Source organism: Phaethon lepturus, unplaced genomic scaffold (assembly GCF_000687285.1).
Source record: "Phaethon lepturus isolate BGI_N335 unplaced genomic scaffold, ASM68728v1 scaffold10307, whole genome shotgun sequence".
NCBI lineage: Eukaryota > Metazoa > Chordata > Aves > Phaethontiformes > Phaethontidae > Phaethon > Phaethon lepturus.
The window spans coordinates 1-13,935 of NW_010549818.1; the positions used below are offsets into that span (position 1 = coordinate 1).

The 13,935-nt window shown below is 39.7% G+C and overlaps 1 protein-coding gene across 1 annotated transcript in view; it reads right to left on the reverse strand.

Moving 5' to 3' along the window:
- Window positions 1–13,312: 13,312 nt before the first annotated feature.
- Window positions 13,313–13,935, reverse strand: part of LOC104623321 (thyrotropin-releasing hormone-degrading ectoenzyme-like) — a 137,501-nt gene continuing 136,878 nt past the window's right edge. The window contains exon 8 of the mRNA XM_010290374.1: window positions 13,313–13,549. Coding sequence (XP_010288676.1) covers window positions 13,313–13,549 — 237 coding nt within the window. The remainder of the gene's footprint in view (window positions 13,550–13,935) is intronic.

Here is a 13,935-nt window from a genome sequence, read left to right on the forward strand (position 1 = left end):
TGGGAGATGCTGTCAAAGGCTTTACTAAAGATGTTGAACAAGGTTGGACCCAGTACTGATCCCTGGGGAACACCACTAGCTACAGGCCTCCAACTGGACTCTGCGCTGCTGACCACAACCCTTTGAGCTCTGTTGCTTAGACCAGTTCTTGATCTATCTCACAGTCCACTCATCCAACCCATACTTCCTGAGCTTCACTATGAGGATGTTATGGCAGACAGTGTCAAAAGCCTTACTGAAGTCAAGGTAAAACACAGCCACTGCTCTCCCTTCATCTACCCAGCTAGTCACTCCATCATAGAAGGCTATCAGGTTGGTCAAGCACGATCTCCCCTTGGTGAATCCATGCTGACTACTCCTGATAACTTTCTTTTCATCCATGTACCTAGAGATGGCCTCCAGAAGGAGCTGTTCCATCACCTTCCCAGGGATGGAGGTGAGGCTGACCAGTCTATAATTTCCCAGGTCTTCCTTCTTGCCCCTTTTAAACCTTCCCAGTGCAAAGCATCTACAGAATTACTTTCAGAAAAGCTGAACACCAAAAGCTGTATATACCTTCAAACAGCTTACTAGGCTGAGAAATGAGACTGTGAATTGTCTAAATTATCCCTGGCTGGAAAAAAAGAAATAATTTATCTTCCATCAGTTGGCACTGGTGAAATCTCAGCCATCACCATTCTATGACTTAGTTTCTCTGGGCTAAATTCAGTTATGCAAAGTGGCGTCAAATGACCTGCCATGGGGTACTTGAGACGTCTGCCAGGGGCTGAAAGATACGGCACAGCACCTATGGATGCTCCCACCCATGTAGTGGCAGCACAAGGTCAAACAAGATGCCTGAGGGCACTTCCAATGGCGCATGGCACCTGCACAAGCAACTAAATGAGCCTTTCCATCCACTCGATGTTGACAATGGTATCTTCCACAATTCCCAAGGACACTTTTTCATTTTGAACTGAAAAAGGCAAATTTTCAAAACCAAGCTTCTCATAAGAAAGAGAAGAATACAGCACAGATTTTAAACTATAACATTTAAAACAGGCGCTGCTGAAACATTTTATAACTACTGTTTAAATAAAAACTTCCAGTTTGCTGATTCAAAATGAATTTTGGCTTGAAACACAAGTTAATTGAAGGAAGAAGTTAAAATGAGTAAAACTGAAAGGTAAGGTACTGAAATTAAGGAATTGATATGAATGTTCTAAAGCAATTTTACCCCAATTTTTTGCTTTGATTTTTTTCCCGATTCAGTACAGGGAAATGTTTTGATATGTTGAAAATTTCTGTGGGATGGGAATCTATTTCTTGCTCATCTGTAACACTCACATTTTGTAAAGTATTTTGAGAACGAAACAATCTAAGACTTCATATCACTGAAGGATATGATTAAAGATACTTAAACAGAGAGATAAAGTAAGGCATAAAAATAATTTAAGAGTAAAAAGGATAGAAAGAAAACCCAGGAGTAAAACTGACTGGTTGAGACACCTGGCTCCTTGTTTTAACCACCAGAACTTAATATCCAAAATGCTAACTCTGTCTCCTTAGTTGAAGTCTGGTACATCCAGAGTGGCTGAAGTTGAGAATAGGGACCAAGGACTCCTTGGCATTAGTTTCCCACTTTCAGCTCTCCAGATGGAGAATGCTGAAATTTGATGTACACAGACATATGCTTGGGTGAGCAGTGCTGCGTCAGAGGACAAGACGCCTTCCCAGTGTAGCCCTTGCCAACGGTGACAATTATTAGGTTAGGATGCTGACAGGGGCGTTTCTTACCAAAGGAATAACTAGCTATGGGCCATCCACATAAACTCATGTTGTTGGGATTTCAGAGACAAAAGAACATGAAAGCAAAGTAATGAGAATGATGTGACCTTTTGGAAAGCAAGCAAGTCTTACAGAACAAAATGAAAACTAAGAATTAAAGATCTGTATTTTTTCTTCAGTTGCATACTTGGCTGATCTGCAGAGACATATACAAATAGTGGCCAGTAAGAGAAGCACTTAGCTGCATGGCTGCAAAAGCAAAAGCCTTAATAACCTTAAAGCCTATTATAAAAGAAAGATCACAGAAAGTTGATAATATGTGAACTAACTAAAGGATAGTGTGAAGTTTGGACATTAAACCAGTATAACAGGAAGAAATTAGACATCTCTTATTTCTTCTCCTTGACAAGATGACTGCCATTTCTCTCAGCAAGGCAAAAGGCCTTTTATTTTCAGTGACTTTTGAATATTAAGACAGTGGAAAGTTCAAAGATAAATTGTTAATGGAAAACCTGAAAATGTATTCAACTGACCTATGAAATTACAAACCTTGTTGCTGTGATACCTGGAAGCATTTATTCCTAGGCTGAAAGCACAAGTAGACATAAGGTGATGAGTGGGAAACAAGTAAAAGTTGTTGAACAGCACAACAGCTTTAGAGCTCTCCTACTACAGAAAGAGATTATACATGAAGCAGAACTCAGCAGTACCAGGATAAAATTTTGTAAGCCACACTTTCTAGAGAGATTGTGTTGGGAAATATAATTTAAAAGCATCATAAGGATTTTCCCAGGTTATGACATCATATAGTATCTTGTTCAGTAAAGAATATTTCAGGTTCCAGGGGAAGCTCATGTGAATATGTCAGGAAATCACATACTTTAATTAAGTGTGATTCTACAGACTGTTAGTTCTGTTTAATGGATAACGAGCTGACGATATATTCATGTTGTGAATATCATTCTTACAAGAGTGAAGAACACAGAGATTTCATTAGATTTAATACGTGCCAGTAAAGTGATTGTAGGCTGTGCCCAGAGGCACAACACAACCGAAGAAGATGTTATTCCCGCTCTCACAAATGTTACACCTCCTACACTAAGCCAGGGTGTCAAGGGATTCCTTGTACCGTCAGCACAGAAGATGGCAGATAAGAAGGGAAGATTTCACTAACTTTGTAGCAAAGACAAAATCAAGATGAAAAATGGATAAAGGAGAATAATTTGAAGTAACTGTGACCAACTAAGCTTAGCTTGGAGCGTATTCACTGGCCTGATATTAGGATTCTGGGGTTCCAGGTGCTCTACCCTCACACAAGATTAACAGACTGGTCAACAAGGAACAGGTAAACTAAGGCAAAAAAAGGGGCATTGTTATTAACACATGATTACATGACTAATTAGAAAAAGATTGTAAGAAAAAGACTGTGGAATCCAAGATTATCCTAGACTATGCTGGGCAGAGGCATTGCCAGCCCCTTTGCAAAAGCAAGGTAAGAATTTGGACTTTGGTGCACTTTATGAATTAAAGACAGTGTTCCAGCATAGTCTTTACGGGGCTTTAACTCATTACAAGACAGATTGTATTTTTTTCACCCATGATTCCAGACATAACGGAGTCAGGATGCCATGTAATGCACTTGCAGTATTGTCTAAGCAGATAACAAAACTGCAACTGAGGCACACGTTACTCAAAAATTAATAGTCTTTGTGTTATCATTTATACCCAACAGTGGCAAAACCTAACCGAGCTTTTTGTATCAGTTTCTTCATTCTCACCAATGCCTCACCTATGGAGGAATTCAACTTTTTAGTCAGAGCAATCTACCAATCAAAACAACTCAATGGGGTCTAGATAGGTGCTGCCAAGCAGAGAATGGCTTGATGACCTGGTGGATCTGAATGGGCTCCATGCCTGAGGTGTCAGTTTTTTAAGAGTATTGCAAGTTTTTAATATACCGCAACTTAACAGATGCCTCACTGATGAACAGAAATCTATTTGTAGAGCAGTCTTGCCTTTTAAGATTTCTCTATTTTGTCTGAGGTTTTCAAAGGCTCTGATTAGATGTGTAGTTGGATCCATCCAATACATATTTCAGGGGGAAGCAAAACTTGGGGATTTGGAAGGTATGTGGAATTGTGGGCCTATTACCATTTTGAATACAAATTATACTTAGCAGTAGATATGGAGGAAAGCACAAATAATCTTTATAGTTTAAAGAAATATTTAGAATCGTTGGAGAGACTGACTAGGAAGTTTATATTCTAGTCTTGAAAGATGCTAGTACTTCTGAGATTACTTGCTTTGGATGGTAAGCCTCTTTATTTGCAGTTCTGGTTCAATACAGCTGCTAATTTTATATATTTGTCTATTATGTATGCGTTCATTTAGAAACTCATGTTAAAAAAGGCAATCATATTGGTATACTTGAAAATAAGGGTCGATAGTTGCTTCTAAGAGCAACTATTTCTAGGATAGATCATGGATCATTTGGAGGTTTTCTGTATAAGGATCTAAATACAAAGATATGGAGGGAAAAATACTTTCAATGCCAATACAGTATTGCTGCAATGTGTTTTAGAGACATGTATTTTAATTCAGTCATTGACACTGTAATTCATCTGCAGTCAGAACAATGATTAACATGTTTAACAGCAATGTACTACAGACGTAGATTTTGAGGTTTTCCTTTACTCTGCCATAGTCCTAATTATTTGTGGATTTCACAAGAATCTTTGGAATAATTTTCAGCAATAACTAAGTACTAGAGCTGAAATAGGGAACACAATTTGCATTCTTTATCAATTTTATGCCAAATATTATGCCCTTACCAATGCAGTGAAACCACAAAGTCCCAGACATAAGAAAAGGCTTCAGTGCTGTAACAGCAGCACTAGCATAAAAAAGCCCATGTGTTCTCTGCATTGTGGGACTACCTTAAAATAACAGCATACATATTCTGTCAGAAAACAGCTGTATGTCTTCAGCTATCCCATATAAACCCCACTCTCCTTTGGTCTGATTGTTTTTTTAAGGGTGGACACAAGCTAATTCAAATGAGTTAATTCTAATTAAATTACCCAATTTGAAAAGGAAAAAAATTGCATAGTTTGATAATAATATAATATTATCTGATTATAATAATCTGATTACTAAATCTTCTATAAAGTTCTGTGTGATTTTAGTTTACCACTTCATATGAAAATAAATTATAAATTAGGTGATTATAAATATTATGAGCCTCTTTAAAACTGACTCATTTCAGTGTCGGTGCTAGCAGAGTACCTTACTAAACTTAGAAAAATGTTGTGGGCAAACAACAAATACTACAAATTCTTTGTTGGTACCTGCTTTCTCCTCCCTGTCTAACATTATCTTTTTACACTAAAACACAAAAGGCTTCATTTTCAACACTGACAAGCAATTTTGGGCGCTGAGTCAGAGATGGATAAAAGGAAGCTGGGTTTAAGCAGTGTTAAGTGTCTATCCTAACAGCTGCCTCTTTACCCTCTAATAAAGGTCCTTAATCTCTCCAGCATCCTCTGTTCCATCCTGCAGCAGTGGAAAATGTCCTTGCAGAATAGCACACGTGGTGCTGATCACGCAAACCCCAACTCTATGTTGTCCTTTAACTGTGAGCATAGTCCCTTGACTACAGAGTGCAGATCTGAGATTTCTCTGAGTGTAATTAGGAATGGAAGGATGTGTTATGGGCTGAGGATGGATACCCCCCAGCAGGCATATGAGTAGCATTTTAGCTATGCCTACAATCCTCCAATATGTTCGGAGATACTTAGTGCCAAGCATTTATCAGTGTATTCCAATGTTCAGTTCTGATTTTTCCTCAGAATATTATGAATGTAAGCAAGATGAAAATATAATTCCTATGGTAGTTTATCCTTCCTCAGTAAGCTTCTCTAAGAGTCCCCCAAGAAAATATCTTCTCCATAAAATCTGTGATGCTGCTATTGACGTGAAGCCTCACATACAGAGATGAAAAAAAAAAATCTGTTATTAGCAACTTAAAAAAGCAAGAGGAAGAAGAGGTAAAAAAAGAAGCTTGTTAGTAGTTTCATCCTCTGATCTACAATGGGGAATCATAATATCTGTATGTTTGAAGGGACCTTTAAAGGCCATCTAGTCCAACCCCCCCAGCAATGAGCAGGGACATCTTCAACTAGATCATGTTGCTCAGAGTCCCGTCCAACCTGGCGCTGAATGTTTCCAGGGGTGGGGCATCTGCCACCTCTCTGGGCAACCCGTGCCAGTGTTTCACCACCCTCGTTGTCAAAAATTTCTTCCTTCATTCCTCCCATTACCCTTGTCTCTGCCAAATGCCTGTTTAGGCTTTCCCCAATCTGCTCTTTACCTCACTAAACCCCCGATCTTAACCACCTTCTCCATTTCCCTGCTTCTTCACACTTCCTCGTTCCAGCTACACAATTTTAATGCTCCCAGCTCCCACTTCACATCTGCACCCTGCGACACGGCGTTCCCCTTCCCCCCCCCCCCCCCACCTACCCCCCCGCATGTTAGGCAGCTCCCCACCGGCACTGCTCTCCTGATTCTCCTCTTCGCCTCCCCACCTCACTCTGAATTAAAACATAGTGCTGCCCTCAAGTACATGCTCCTTCTCCCACCATGAAACTGATTTAATTAACATGAGTTAATTAACTAGTTTGGATATCTAGCAATTCCTGAGAGTTAGTATTAGCTAATAAGATGAGGGAAGTGACAGAGTCTGCAGTGATAATAAAATACAGCGGCAGCTTTTCCCTGTCAGCCTAACTTCTGTCAGGATACAAGTGCTGCCACCACACAGGAAGCAATGACACAACACATCAGTTTTGTCTTCTTTAGCATTCTGCAAATTATAACACTGAAAGTTGCCCATATCCTGCACACCAGAGCATCCTGGAAGTTTGCCGAATGAGAAGCATTTCTCACAAATAGAAGCTGTGAAGTGGTTTTGGAAATAAAGTGTTAAATTAAAATTGGCATTTCTGAGATCTTTGCTAGCAGTAAAATCTTGCTGAAGAGACATCAGCACAGAAATGTGCAGGAACAAATTTTAAGAGCACTTCTCATTCTGATTGAATAATAATACAACAATCAGAAGACCCTCTAAAAAATAAAAGGCAAGACAAGGCTGGGGTCTCTCCCGTGGCTTCTACAGCAAAAAAATCTTACTGTAGCATGCAGTGCGTGGCACAAGTATTGGGATGGAAAACGCCAGCATCCGACAGCAAAGGCACTCCTCCCGCACGTGCCCCAGGCGGGAGGCTTGCTCCAGGTCACTCACAGAAGCAGCTCTGCTGCCTGCCCGTTCGGAGGAGCAGCACTCTGCACAGCACTGTCCTCTCTCAGGCTGCTGGGGTTAAGGACTATTCCTAAACACATTGAAGGACAAAACCTATTGGTGTCATAGAGATGATGTCCTCTACTGAACACCAGTGTACATGTAAAAAGAAGGAGCTCCCCACACTTTCTCACTCTTCTGCAATAACAAGTATTTTCAAGTCCCTGCTTGACCAGCAAAAAAACCTGGTTAAATCAATATCTGGCTGTGTTTACACACAGTTCTGTGCTTCACTAAGGATTCTTGATTTTTAAATTTTGTTCCTGGTAATTCCATTTCCTCTGTGCCTCATACCAGTACCTTCCTCTCCTGAAGCTCATACCGTTCATCGTTATTATAGCTGATACAGAGGCACTCAGGTCAGTCAAGATGAACCTGGGTTCCACATCTACTCCCTAGGTAGCAACACAGACAACATTTCTAGGAGAAATGCTGATATAAGTGTAGTCTTTCAGGTATAGTAAAGATGAAAGGTGTAACAAGAAAACACTCAAAGGACATGAGAAAATGGAAGATTAGAGGATATTTCCCAGAGACAGGGAGCTAAATGAGTACTTTTTCTATTTATATTTTGTTATCCCTTTTTCACAGAATCACAGAATCACAGAATCACTAAGGTTGGAAAGGACCTTCAAGATCATCAAGTCTAACCATTAATCCAGCGCCACCATGTCCCCTAGACCATGTCCTGAAGCGCCACATCCACACGTTTTTTGAACACTTCCAGAGATGGCGACTCCACCACCGCCCTGGGCAGCCTGTTCCAATGCCTGACCACTCTCTCAGTGAAGAAATTTCTCCTAATATCCAATCTAAACCTCCCCTGGCGCAAATTGAGGCCATTTCCTCTCGTCCTATCACTAGTTAGTTGGGAGAAGAGACCAACACCCACCTCACCACAACCCCCTTTCAGGTAGCTGTAGAGAGCGATGAGGTCTCCCCTCAGCCTCCTCTTCTCCAGACTGAACAACCCCAGTTCCATCTGCCCCTCGTCATCAGACTTGCGCTCCAGACCCCTCACCAGCTTCGTTGCCCTTCTCTGGACACGCTCCAGCACCTCAACATCCTTCTTGTAGTGAGGGGCCCCAAACTGAACACAGGATTCAAGGTGCGGCCTCACCAGTGCCGAGTACAGGGACAGATTTCCTCAGCTTATGGAACAATATTTGTTCATATTATGGTCCTTTTAATTATATAATTAATACTACATATGCTACAGTATTCCATGATTGCACTAAGAAGATCTCAAAGATATTTATCAGCATTCCCCTCATGCACCTAACATTTCCTTTTGTGTTTAACCAGCCCCTTGGCTGATAAGTGGACAGAGTAAGTTACCCATCGCTGCTGAAGTGGTAAAGCCATACGAATAAGTAAGAATACACATGGCAATATCCAAACACAGCTATGCTTTCACTGTTCAAATAGTTATCAGTAAAGGGACAAGCACAGCCCTTTTTCCACAAAGCCTGAATAAATGAGCTTTGTGCAGAAAATTCAGAAGAAACCTGAAGGGAAATAAATTCTGCAGTTAATCATTCATCTTGGAGTGTCTGCTGAGCAGCTCTGCTGCCCATTTAAAAACCTTTCAGTTGTTGTAATTACTACATGGTGTTAGACTCATGAGTCTGTACAGGTCTAGTTTTGCTGGTCATGTCCCTGGCTTGCACCGTTGGACTGAATTTTCCCTAGTCCAACCACACAGAGAAAGGCACCGAGGATTACTACGCTACAGCACGTATGAAAACCCTGTCCATAGCCCCAATTCGTACCTCCTCCTGTTCTCTCTTTCCTCACAGCCATGTTCAATGCCTAGCAAGACATTTCCCTTTAGGATATTATCACGAACAAGCAAAGATTAGCTATGGAAACCGTGTGCATGATAAGAAATTATACAAATGAATATTACCTCAGCAACATGAACTTAATTATTTTGATAACACGGGAAAGGTTACTTCTCCACTTTTGAAGAGAAAAGCTCTGTATATTTTTAAAAGGCAAAACATATCCATAACCAGAAAGCTTTGGTCTGCTCTTCAATATAGTATATAAAAGGTTTATGGATTTCATCAAAACTGATTAGTTTATTGTCTAGACCACAGATTATTTTCCATAAGATTTCTTGTCATATCTATGAGCCACTCTTGTAATGATGGATGAGACTGGTGCCTTAAAATCATCATTTTCTCTGTCAGCAGGGAAACCCACTGAACCCTGTCAGATGGAATATCACCTCATCCCCTGTAGCCTTATAACGTAAGGGCATAATCTGTTCTCACAGGGGTATAGAGGAGTCCAGGATTGAACCTACACATAACTAAAGGATTGTTATGTGGGGGAAGAATGTGAATTATACAGTTATTACAGAAGTTTTAAACTTTTGCTTGGATAAGCTGAAATTTCTACTGAAACATTGTACCAACCACAGGCTTTGACATTCAAATCAAAGCCCGATGATTTTGGCCCTTCTGAGGAATGGCATTCTGAGAAACGGTGTCTGTCATTGTTAGGTTTATTCTCTCATAAAATAAGAAGTATGGATCATGTAAAGGCATAAGTGTCAAGTAAAATCTATGCTGCATTTGAGAAAAAGTGAAATTGTATAACTCTGTAATTTCAGGCCAAATGTTAGAGCCTAGCATGCCATACAGTCAATGCTACACACACAAATAAATCACAGTTTATATATGTATGGACCTTGAAACGCATTTTTTCTGCAGTTATAGAGACAGGTAGTCCAACTGTACATGAGGTGGGAAAATCAACTATATGTAATCATTCTCTTTTGCAGTAAAATTAAAGACACTTATAGGAATGGACTAGGTAGATCTAGGAGTAAACCACTGTTAAACATATCAACAATTTTCTCTTTCACCATTTACTGCTTAGAAAAATCTGCTAACTCCTTGTATATTCCTCTATACAATTTCAGACAAAAAATGAAGTATGTTGCTTCACATTTCATTTTTAACAGTTAATTGCTGCATAAATAAAAGCAGAGACATTTTAGGAAACTGGAGTGGTTCTGAAATATTCAGTTGCCTCTTTATTTGTATTTCTTATGCAGCAGATAGATCTGAAAGATCTACTCCGAAGTCACTCTTTCTAAAGGAAGGCAAAGTTAAATTTGCCTAGAGAGGGTCTGAATCAGAAGCTTAAACTCCTCATCACTTTGAAGGCAATAGAACTGACGTTTATTGCTGTGCCATGCCAAACTATAGCCCCACCTCTGGATAACTAAAGACTACGTGGCAGATGGATGCTTTAAGAGCCTTCCCCAGAGCCTTCCAGTGCATACTGTGGTGTCTGTTTAGATGATAAACTCCTGGAAAGGCCTGGACTGGTACATTTTTCTGTGTTTTGTGCAGCTCTACTATTTATGGTGTTTAAAATGACCGTCACAATTAATCCATAGACAAACCACCCTAAGGAAGCCAGTGTTGCCTGCTCTGCAAGAGCGGGGCCTCACATGTGGCATAAATACCATTTGCTCCCCATTATTTACAGCGCCTATTATGGTTCCCCAGGGAGCCATGCGTCCAACACCTAATTCATGGGTCACGCAGGGGAGATGAGCACCAACTTTATTGGACTGTGAATTAGGCCACTGATACATAACACCCCCAAAGCCTGCAGGCTGACATTATATATGTGTGTGTATACATATATACCTCTGTGCCTCCCACAGATCTGCCTGTGCTATCAGGCCCCGCTGAATGTCAGTAAACCCTTACCTGCAGAATCAGCCAGAACACTGCATTTCGCAAGAGTGCTGAACATCCATCAATGTGTTTTTTCCATTCCAGTTATCACCCTGCTTCGTGTACTTGGAGAAAAACTTGCTCCTTTGTATCATGTCATACAAACTTCATCTCTTGCAATGTTAAAAACCAACATGGAGTAATTTATTATCAATTATCAAATGACATCATGTTAATGTGATTTTACCTGTCTACTGCTTTCACAATACTTGAAGCAAAAGTGACTTTTCCAATTAAAAAAAAAAAACCACCAAAAAAAGTAAAAAAGATCTAAGTCATTGCTGTCAGAAAGAGTAAATTTATTTTCAGTATGCCAATCTTGTTTTTCTACTTAATTCGATAGTATGAAAGGACATTTAATGACACAGAGCCATTGTGCATACCGAGCCACATGTGCCTGTGGGCAGTGCGCCAACAAATCGCATGGTCATTGTTATAACACTCTAGACACCAATTTGTAACTAAACCATAGGACTTAAACATAAATTGATGGATGATTTTTGAAAGGTGAAAGGCACAGGTAAGTTTCACGTTTTGCTAAATATATGTTTCCTGTTCTTTTGTATTTATACTTGCATGACATGTCTTTCAAACAACTTTAACTGGGAAGTGGCACACTAGCTCTATCATCTAACTGGCTGAAGTAAACATCCCATCTGTAAAGACTTCCTTGAGCAAGGAGCTTCCTTCCCATTTGTGATTAAAAGGACATAGAAGCACAAAGAAAAAAGAAATCTGAAGGAGGAAGCGAATGGGAAAGAGACTTGCCGAAGGAGATACATATAATATGTATTGTACTGCCTGTTAGGACAGTAAATTCCTGGCAGGGCCCATGCTGATATCTTTTTTGGTGCTGTCTATGCACTAAACCTTACTTCCCATGTTTAGAAATTACAATTGTGATAAATTATGTAGACAAAATCTCCTAAGAAGTTCAGCGTAACTTGCCCTGTTGGTGCAGAACACTACGCTTCCACGTATCGCTAGATACAGTTTAAATTCTGAATTAATGTCACATGAAAATAAAACTAAGTCTTATTCTCACCCCTGATGTTCCACCTTACAAAACATTTATGCACCCAGTAGTCCTTACTCATGAATTACAGTAGCGGTTATAACAAATATGTTTAAGAAAGTCTCTACAATACTTAGAAGGCTTAACATCTCTACTTTCATCAGTAAAAAACCTAATAATCTCTGTTTTTCTGAGTATTAAAATCCACTCATGTTCCATTACACATATATACACTTGCACAAAAGAAACTTTCAAGTGAGTAAGGGAGAATCACTCTTATGCTGCACTGAACTGTGAATCATTAACACTTCAACCGTCCACATTCACTTGTTTTATCTCTTTTTCACAAAGGAACTAATCTCAGCCCAGAACTTAAACAAATGCTTAATACCCTGCTAGGTTGCTCCAATACAGCCAGAAAAACAACAATTTACTCTGTGTCATGTTTGAGTTCCATAATATTCATGTTCTAAAAAAGGATAATGAACTTCTAAACATTTCCCAATAAATGTAATTATATTTTTAGGCCTTCCTCAACAAGAATATTCTGTAAGTTCCAGACATATCAAGCAAAATTTAGTATTAAATTTTACCTTTTAATGAATTAAATCTATTGGACAAGCACAGAGTACTCAAGGTTGACAGCATGCCCTCTTTCCCACTGAGCATGAAAGAGTTGAACACAAAAGCTTCTAAGGCTAAATTGTAATTCTTTAGCATCAGCTCTATACCATTGGCCTTAAAATATGATGCCAAAACTGCTTGAAACACTAAGATGAGGATTCCCCAGCATCAGCCGGGAATGTCAGCTTCTCTCTGCGATGAAAGAAGCGTGTGGAGTCAGCTGGGAGCAGGAAGGAAAAATAAGTGGGAAAAGGGTAGGGGCAAAGATGTGTGCCTGCTGATTTCAGCCCATGTAACAGTCCCCATAGGACCAGTTCAGCTGGCTTCAAAATTGGAACAGCTGGAACTCCCTGCCTTGTAGAGAGGTCCAGTTCAGCTCATGACTGCTTCCCAAGTCAAGCGAGGTATATGCCTGACACACAGTTACATCTGCCTATTCGAGGTATGAGCATGGAGGGGTCCACTCCAAAGAATTACAGAAACAAGTATCAGACTTTCCAACCACATTCTATATTACTTCATGGACTCTGACAAAATCAAAAGAACAGGAGAAGAAACAGATGCGTGATATAAGATGTAGTCATAGAGAGAATTGTCAGGATGCAAATGGGCACATCGAAAGTTTTATCTTGTTCTATTACTCTAATGATTTTTTTCAATTGTTTCGACAAGCCTCATCTTTACTACTGTTTGAATGGAAGGACCACGAAATGCTATTGACAACCAGCAAAGCTCAAAGATTTCTAAAGAGCCATCTTCATAAAAATACACATATGAAGCACTTACTTAAACAACTACAGCCTCTTGTAAGATATTAACTGAGAAATGCAAGTACCTGTTGTCTCCAAAGGCAGGATCCTTGGGTTTAGCATCACTATCATAAACGAAACGTGCTTGGGAGATGACTATGACATTGTCTGTAGTTTCATTTCCCAAGATAGTGATAACAGGATAACCCATCTGTAGTGTCCACTGATCCATTACTTCTTGGATATTTACAGATTTTCCAACCCTTTTTAAAGCCTTCAAGAAAAAAGAAAAGTTTCAATATGTTGAAGCAATACCATCATCCAACACACAAACCTCTTTTTTTTTCCAGGGACCATAATTAGTTTGAGAGGTTTAGATAACCATCACGCATGCACACACACACATTAACACCCAGAACACACACACTACATAGTTTAACCGACAGTCTCTGAGTATCTTAAAAATAAACATTGAGCAGCCTTGCCAGAGAGGAGAATAACAGTCAGAAAGTCATGTTTCCCACATCAATCATGCACTTGTGCCATAACAGAAGAAACAACCTGCTTTACAGGGTTTTAACAAAGGCCACAGAAATACTGGGTGGCTGTCTCCAGAAGATATTCTTGACCAACTGAGGTTAAAAAAGACGCAGCGTTAGT